Source organism: Mastomys coucha, chromosome X (assembly GCF_008632895.1).
Source record: "Mastomys coucha isolate ucsf_1 chromosome X, UCSF_Mcou_1, whole genome shotgun sequence".
NCBI lineage: Eukaryota > Metazoa > Chordata > Mammalia > Rodentia > Muridae > Mastomys > Mastomys coucha.
In genome coordinates, this window is record NC_045030.1 from 94,815,854 (window position 1) to 94,825,150 (window position 9,297).

Consider the following 9,297-nt stretch of genomic DNA (forward strand, 5'->3'; position numbering starts at 1 on the left):
GCTGGCCTTGAACAGACTAAGTCTTTATGTAAAAAACCTACTAGGAAATTGTATATGTATATAAAGTTTTCACTAACTCACTACCATAACTCTCCAAATAATGCACTTGAGGTTGTTTTATGGTATATATTATCATTAGTTAAGAAAACTGCAGATGTGGTCTTTTTCTACTATGAAGCCCTATATTTGAACTTATCCCCACTTGTAGCCTAGGGCCTAACCTTACAATAGGTGTCTGGAAGACTTTTTTCATAAATCTTGTTCTATTTAAAAACTAACTTGTGCCTTAAAAGAAGATTGTTTACTTTTAAAGACTTGGGAACATAGATGTGATTCTAAATGCAAGTTATAAAAACAATTACAATGAGAAAGCTTTGTAGAAAACAAAAATAATTTTGCTAGGAAACATTGTTTTAGCAAAGGAGTTTTACAATAATATCTGGGTCATTTTAGTAGGCATTAATAGTTTGATTTCTGTTTATACTTTGTCTTTTGGTTGAATATTTTTACTTGTGTTCCTAGGTTAAAACATCAGAATTTTATAGATACTCCCGACAGCTCCGATATGAAGTTGACCAAGCATTGAATTACTTCCAAAATGTTCACCAGCAGCCCTTGTTGGACATGAAGTCAAGCCGTATTCGTTCTGCCAAACCCCAAACTACAGTATTCCGAGGAATGATTGGACATAGCATGGTTAATAGTAAAATACTTCTGTTAAAGAAACCAAGAGTCTGGTGGGAACTGGAGGGCCCCCAAGTACCTCTAAGGCCAGACTGCCTTGCTATTGTCAATAATTTTGTATTCCTGCTAGGTGGAGAAGAACTGGGCCCTGATGGCGAATTCCATGCCTCTTCAAAAGTGTTCAGGTATGATCCAAGACAAAATTCTTGGCTGCGTATGGCAGACATGTCTGTACCCCGTTCAGAATTTGCTGTTGGTGTTATTGGGAAGTTTATTTATGCTGTAGCAGGCAGAACAAGAGATGAAACTTTCTACTCAACCGAAAGATATGATATCACTAATGATAAATGGGAATTTGTAGATCCTTATCCAGTTAACAAATATGGACATGAAGGGACAGTGCTCAATAACAAGTTGTTCATCACTGGAGGAATCACTTCATCTTCCACATCTAAACAGGTGTGTGTGTTTGACCCCAGTAAAGAAGGGACCATAGAACAGCGGACCAGGAGAACTCAAGTAGTCACCAACTGCTGGGAGAATAAGAGCAAGATGAATTACGCCAGATGCTTTCACAAGATGATCTCTTATAATGGCAAGCTTTATGTCTTTGGTGGTGTCTGTGTGATCTTGAGGGCCTCTTTTGAATCTCAGGGCTGCCCTTCCACAGAGGTGTACAACCCAGATACCGATCAGTGGACCATCTTGGCATCCATGCCGATTGGTAGAAGTGGTCATGGTGTGACTGTGCTGGACAAACAGATAATGGTCCTTGGAGGCCTTTGTTATAATGGTCATTACAGTGATTCCATTCTCACCTTTGACCCCGATGAAAATAAGTGGAAAGAAGATGAGTACCCCCGGATGCCCTGCAAGCTGGATGGTTTACAGGTGTGCAACCTTCATTTTCCTGACTATGTACTGGATGAGGTTAGGCGTTGCAACTGATGACATCTTGCTCCCTAAAAGAGAAAAGGCAAATAAAGCATTTGTGATACAGTAGTTTAAAAGCATAAAGAAAAACCTCACCAGTTTTACTATCAAAGCCATTGGTCTAATATTGTAAGTTTTCATTCTGTGCTAGCATCTTTCTTTTCCTTTCAGTGGCCTCAGATTCATGCAATAAGTTCATTTGAAGCACTAGCTCTTGAAACTACTTCCAAAAGCAGTTTATACACTGCTCCACTTACCTGGGAAGTTGATTTTCTGCTTTAAATGTTTCTTTCAGATGTTAGTGTAGGATTTGTGCATCTTCTAAGAGAAAACCCAGTAAGTGTCACTGGATATGACTTCAGTCCCTCTATTTGAACTCTTTTGAAATTATTTTAGTCTGCTATATGTTTTGGTTTATTATTTAAAAGTTTAAAACTCTTGACCTTTTTGCATGGCTTTTTGCTGAAAATGCAAAAATTTAAATTTTCTACAAAAGTTTTTTATATCAGAACACTATTTCTAAGCTGCCTTCTCTTATGTGCATTGCGTTAGTGAAAGCATACCCATACTCATATACACCCTATAAATATATAAGGCACACTCCTTTTATGCGTGGTTAGGATTCTATATTTTTAAGCTAGTGCACTTGCACAGACAGTTCGCCATACTTGTTGAAATTTAGATGTAATGTCTTTAATGTATTAATGTTTTTAGAAAGTTAAAATAACTGGAGTCCTCCTTTGGTATCAAAGTAGTCTATCGTCCGTCCATACTGGTTCAGTAAAATTTGAACTCATAGTTCTGAAACACGTATGGATTTACAAAAACTAACGTTTGGCATTTTGTTTTCAAAACTAAACATTAATATTTCATATTAATGTATGCTTTTTCTTGTTTAAAAATGTTTTTCTTTGCAGTACGTTTAATGTTGGTTACCCTATTTTAGTGAGAGTCAGAGTGGTCTGTGTCAAGCTCTGACCCTGCATCATACAAGCACTTTTAAAGAAAAGTTAGGTAATAACACAGTCCTAAGTAAAAGCCCCTTGAAAGGAAGTGCATCTCCCATGGTTTCTCTCCAGGCTGCTGCAGGTTTGAATGTGGGCCAGCAATTCTTACAGTTTGAGCTTAGTTTTGACTGAGAGGTAAGGAGAGTGAGTTGTAAGGAGAGTGAGTTATAATGTTACTGGTTACAGCTGCTTGATCAGTTTGTACAAAATATTCTGTGGCACTAGAGAAATGTCAACCCTCATTGTGGGTTTTTGTTTTTTGGTTATTTTTTAGTTTCTGGAAGCTACTAGCATGAAGGATAGTCACCAGAAAGTTTGGAGTAAGTCTCAAATAGCTATTTTAAAGGCATTTATAATAAATAGTTTAGGATTAGCTGTACACTTCAAGTCTTTAAATTCAAAGGAAGGAGATATAGCTGAAAAAGTTAAACAAGAGAGATCTGTGAGTGGATCATTCAAATTGATGCCATTGATGGCCATTTTCTCATGAGCAGTCTATATGTGATTAAAGCTTACCCTGGCAAAGCTTGCCAGATCTGTGATTTTGGTGCAATATTGCAATGCCTTCTATATGGCTGCTGTTGTATAAATTTTTCTAGTTACTTTGTTTTGTTTTATTTTTGCTGCTGGCACTATTGAATATAAAACGGAAGTGTGAAATTATAGAAATGTGAAGATTTTGGTTTCTTCTTCTCCCCCTCTCTCCACACTGCAGTTATATAGTGTGAGTAAAGCCTGATTTTCAAAACTGTAAAACCAGAGGTGTTGGAGTTTTAGAAAGTGTCAGGTATACAAGTAGCTTTTAAAAAGGAAAACCTTTTTTTCCCCTTCAGGATTCAAAATAATGGCGTCCTTTATATATGACTCTTCCATTTTTATTAGGTGGCCTTTCATTAAGTTCTGATTTCTGAAAATAAAATTTGTTATTTGAGTTTCCTTTAGAATGTGGGTAAAAAGTTTTTTATTTTAAAAATAAGTTTATTTTGCTTTTGGAAACTGTAAATTAGGTTAGCCATCTTGTTTTTTAATATACTTAGAAGTTTATATGTGTTGCTTTAAATAAAATAATGCCTTCATTATTTTCCTTGATATCTTTTGTTGGAAATGACTAAGAAGAGGACATCAGACAGGGTACCCATATCAAAGGCTTTATATTCCAGGGGAAGTTCTCTGTAATTGCTTTGTTACAACTTCATAGTCCTGTGTAGGTTAACATCTGCACAAACAATTGAATATTTTTGGTCTTCCATTTTGAAGTTACAAGGCCAAGGTCAACGATTGTTTCAGAAAGTTCGTGAAATCTTAACTTGAACTAATTCTGGGTTCAGCTTCAAGTAAGTCATGTCTGACTATAATCTTAGCAGTAATCAGTTTTGAGCTTTAAGACTAGTTGCTATTGCTTGGGTTCAGAATGTATGAGGAAATTGTAGTTCTAATTTAGATTATAAATCCACAAATAACTTTACATTCCCTTTTAAAATTATGGTTTAATAGCTGCAAGAGATTTATTTTTGTTATACTAAACTATGGAAAATTTCTCAGAGTTTTTTCAAGCTTTTCTGTGCTTCATTTGGAACTACTTTGTCTATATGCATTGTATATGATCAAGATTGTCATTTTGGAAAAACTCAGTAAGTGGTTTGAAACTATATGGTTTAACTGTTAGGATCTTTAAATGTGTCGTCTTTTACTTCACATTTTAAAAACTAGACTTCACAAAAAGTAGCTGATTTTTTTTTAATAGTATTTTAACTGGCACCACTTATTACTTTTTTTACGTCTTTGACCTTCCAAGTTTTGATGTTAAAGAAAATCCTTGCACTACAGGCTTTTCATAAAATACAAGATTCTCACATTGAAGGTTTTGTATTGGAAGAAATGCTACTGATTTCTAAAAGGCAAAGAGTTATAGAATGATTAGCTTTTCTTGATAGCTTTTCCTGTGTACTCCTCATTGCTTTGCGTTCTGTGAGTGGTAACTCTAATTATGAGTACTTACTGAGCCCTTCACATATCTTTTTTAAAGCAGCACCTTTGAACACCTCATTCTGGGAAGCTTGCTTGTATCACAGTAAAGAACACACACACTTGTGTGGGAAGAAGTAAAATGGAGAGTTTTGTCTTAATTACATGAAACTAAGCTTTAAAATATTTTATAACAAATTATTTGAGCTGCATAATCTAAACATGTCAAACGTTTTGTGGGACTATTTTTATATATGTATATGTGGGTGTAAGTCATAACATTTCAGTTTATAATATAAATTGTTATTTCAGTTTATAAGCTATCTCTCAAAAGAGACTAGCTCTCTTGAGAATAATTTAAAGTTTTAGACTAAAGTAAAACATCATAGACAATAGTGTAAATTAGAGATATTTGAGGGCTATACAGCAGTGAAACTGCTAGTGCCAGTTTTCTTGTCTGTCTACCATGTTTTCAGTTTTTGTTTTGTTTTGTTTTTGTAGTCTAAACATTTGAGAGAACATGCGTTTGTTTAATTACACTTAGAGTTGGTTTGGGAATAAATATCTTCTAAAAAGAGATTTATCTTAAAAAATAACCCCCCCCCCCAAATTAGTTTCTAAGAGTTTATTACTTCAAATACCCTATAGGCATAGACTGGAATAGATCATTCATGGGAGTCCCATACTTTGCTTGTATCAGTATAACTCCCACTATTATGTTAGTAGCCTTGAGAACGCCATCAGCTCTGGTCTGTCCTAAAGTATTTGGGTTTTCTTTTGACTTCTTTGGGAACAGCTGCATTAAAAGTTACTAATCAGTATATCACTAAGGGCTGGCTGGGTGTTTACTTTTTGAAGGAATGTTCTGAAGAGGTGGCCAGAAAGGTTCTTTCCTTTCTTTTCTTTCCTTTCCCTTCCTTTTCTTTCCTTTCTTTCCTTTTCCTTCCTTTCTTTCCTTTTCCCTTTCCTTCCCTTCCTTTTCCTTCCCTTCCCTTCCGTTTCCTTTTCCTTTTCCTTTCTTTTCTTTTCTTTTAACGTAACTTGTATATGCCCTGTGTTCTTGGGCATACTCTGTCTATAGAAAAATATTTTGACCTTTAGGTACCTTTGGGGCCAGTAGTCAAATAATCCTAGGGCCGATATTAAAGTCTTAGAATGATTTAAGGTTTGCCTTTTATACATGTTTTGAAAGCCTTTACATTTTTTGTCAGGTAATTTTTTTTCCCAAGCCGTGGATATAATCTATTCAATATGTTTATGCTATCCATTCTGTTTTTAAATTGAAAAAAAGTTAAAAGTGTTTATGAAGAAAAGTTTAAATAAAATATTTTTAATCTTTAAAACTATGTCTTTAACTGATTATTTAGTCTTTTATTTAGTCCTTCACATTCAAGTCACTAATAACTTAAGAGTATGTTTTGTTATGCTTCAACATGCCAAGAAAAGTGATTTATACCAATGCTTTCAGCAGAACATTCAAACGAGAGTGTTAGAGTGAAATGATTTATGGAAATGATATAACAAAGCCAAGTAGTTAAAGGTGTTCACTAACAAGAGTTTTGTGGTTTTACAGAATAGAAACACTAGAACTAAGAAAAAGCATACACAGGTCTCAACTTCAGTTGGTGAGTGTTAGGTTTTCTTTGACTTATTTCTTTTATTGTTCTTAAAGGTATTTAATACGTTAGGCAAAGGAGTTGGGTATGTACGCACGCGCACACACACACACCCACACACCCACACACTCACCCTTCTTTTACATGGGCCCCTAAGAAACCTTAGCAGGATTCCTGCAGACCTGAATCACTCAGATCATTTTCCAACTTTTCTCTCCATCACTTCCTACACTCTGTTATATAGTTCCTATACCTTTCAGTGTTCATCTCCAGCCTCAAATTGTCTTTCCCTTTCCCTATCAATCCACTTATTTTATGAAGCCCAACTCAAAATGCTTTTGTGATGGTTGAAGGAAATGTCTCCTGATGATCTTGGGCATTTGAATACTTAGTCTCAAGGGGAGGCTTAAATGTATGGTCTTGCTGGAGGAAGTATGCCAATGAAGACAGTCTTTGAAATTTCAAAAGACTTGCCATTTTGAGTGAGTTCTCTTTACTGCTTGTGATAGAGATGGAAGCCGTCAGCTCTCAGCTTCTCCATCCACATGCCTGCTGTCTGCCTTGCTATTATGGACTCTAATCCTTGGGACAGTAAGCTCAAAAGTCTTCTTCTTCTTTTTTTTTTTAAAAAAGATGTATTTGTTTATTATATGTAAGTATACTGTAGTTGTCTTCAGACACTCCAGAAGAGGGAGTCAGATCTTGTTACAGATGGTTGTGAGCTACCATGTGGTTGCTGGGATTTGAACTCAGGACCTTCGGAAGAACAGTCAGTGCTCTTAACCACTGAGCCATCTCTCCAGCCCTCAAAATTCTTCTTATAAATTTCTTTAGTCATGGTATTTTAACACAGCAATGAAAAAGTAACACACCTCCCCTCCTTGAAACCCATATTTTCATCCATTGAATTAGTTGTGTCTTCTACACACTACATGTTTGGATCTCTGATTTCATTCATTCTGTGCAATAGCTTAGTACAGATCATAGTCTCTTTAAGTATACCTTCTCTTACTACCTTGAATGAAAAGACCATTAGGGCTTGCCTGTTAGAATGTTCACAGTGAACACCGAGCTCAGTGTTTATTGTGGCATGGCAGGTTCCATGTAGGTTGCAGGCAAATGCAGTAGAGAGTCAGATGAATGAGAGATTAGAGTTCCCAGAGTTTTAGCTCTGCTTTCTTTATCTGCACACTTTCTACACAATCTTAGCCATTTCTACAGCTTCCCTTCCAACTTTAATTCTGTATTTAAATCTGCATTTCTTGGGAGGCAGAGGTAGGTGGATTGCTCTGTGAGTTCCAGGCCAGCAGCCTGCACTACAAAAAGAGTTCCAGGGCAGCCAGGAATACACAGAAACCCTGCCTTGAAAACCAACAAAACAAACCAACAAAATCCATGCATTTCTCAACTCAGAGGTCTAGCCATCTCCTGAACATTCCTCATGTGTTCTGTTGGTATATCAAACTGAACATGTTTGATTATCTCCTGTATTAGTTACCTTGTTATTGCTGTGATAAAATACTATGACTAAGGGCAATTTAAGGAAGAGGTTATTTTGTCCTGTGGTTCCATAAGGATGAGTGTCCATCATAGATTGCTTTGGCAGCAAGCAGTCATGGCAGCAGGAGCAGGAAGCATGAAGTAAAAGAAAGCAGACGAGAAATAGGCTAGGCTTTTTACTCTTTTTTTTTTAATTGGATATTTTCTTTATTTACATTTCACTTGTTTTCCCTTTTCCAGGTGTCACCTTCAGAAACCCCCACCCCATCTCCCCTTTACCTGCCTCTATGATGGTGCTCCTCCACCCACCCACCCATTCCCCGAGTTTGATTATTTCCTGCCTTCTACTCCTCTTGGGTGTATTTGCATCTTTTTGTTCTAGAGTGTTCAGATATGATGTCAAATTGCTGGTGTATTTTCTCTCCAGTTTTTTTTTTTGGAGGCACTCAGAGCTTGAGTTTTCTTCTTAGCACTGCTTTCATTGTGCCCCATAAATTTGGGTATGTTATGCCTTCATTTTCATTGAATTCTGAAAAGCTTTTAATTTCTTTATTTCTTCCTTGACCAGGTTATCATTGAGTAAGGTGCTATTTAGCTCCCATGTCTATGTGGGCTTTTTGTTGTTTTTGTTGCTGTTGAAGACCAGCCTTAATCCGAAGTGATCTGATAGGAGGCATGGGATTATTTTAATCTTCTTATATCTGTTGAAGCCTGTTTTGTGACCAATTATATGGTCAGTTTTGGAGAAGGTACCACGAGGTGCTAAGAAGAAGGTATATCCTTTTGATTGAGGATGAAATGTACTATAGATATCTCTTAAATCCATTTGGTCCATAACTTCCGTTAGTTTCACTGTGTTTAGTTTGTGTTTCCCTGATCTGTCCATTGATGAGAGTGGGGTGTTGAAGTCTCCCACTATTATTGTGTGAGGTGTAATGTGTGCTTTGAGCTTTAGTGAAGTTTCTTTTATGAATGTGGGTGCCCTTGCATTTGGAGCATAGATGTTCAGAATTGAGAGTTCTTCTTGTTAAATTTTTCCTTTGATTAGTATGAAGTGTCCTTCCTTATCCTTTTTGATAAATTTTGTTTGAAAGTTGATTTTATTTGATATTAAAATGGCTACTCCTGCTTGTTTCTTGGTATCATTTGCTTGGAAAATTGTTTTCCAGCCATTTACGCTGAGGTAGTTTCTGTCATTGACACTGAGGTGTGTTTCCTTTATGCAGCAAAATTCTGGGTCCTGTTTATGTATCCAGTCTGTTTTTCTGTGTCTTTTTATTGGGGAATTGAGTCCATTGATATCAAGAGATATTGAGGAGTAATAATTGTTGCCTCCTGTTACTTTTGATGTTATTTCTATGTTTGTGTGGCTATCTTCTTTTGGGTTTGTTGAAAGAAGATTATTTGCTTTTTCTAGGATGTAGTTTCCCTCTTTGTGTTGGCATTTTCCATCTATTATCCTTTGTAGTGCTGGATTTGTGAGAAAATATTGTGTAAACTTGTTTTTGTCATGGAATATCTTGGTTTTTCCTTCTATGGTAATTGAGAGTTTTGCTGGGTATAGTAGCCTGGGCTGGCATTTGTGTTCTTGT

At 36.2% G+C, this 9,297-nt stretch overlaps 1 protein-coding gene across 5 annotated transcripts in view; it reads left to right on the forward strand.

The window, feature by feature from the left end:
* Nucleotides 1-5,935, forward strand: part of Klhl15 (kelch like family member 15) — a 48,588-nt gene extending 42,653 nt beyond the window's left edge. For all 5 annotated transcript variants that reach the window (XM_031365003.1, XM_031364993.1, XM_031364983.1 and 2 more), the window contains one exon: nt 523-5,935. In XM_031365003.1, the coding sequence (XP_031220863.1) occupies nt 523-1,632 (1,110 nt within the window). In that variant the 3' untranslated portion in view covers nt 1,633-5,935. The remainder of the gene's footprint in view (nt 1-522) is intronic.
* Nucleotides 5,936-9,297: the final 3,362 nt, after the last annotated feature.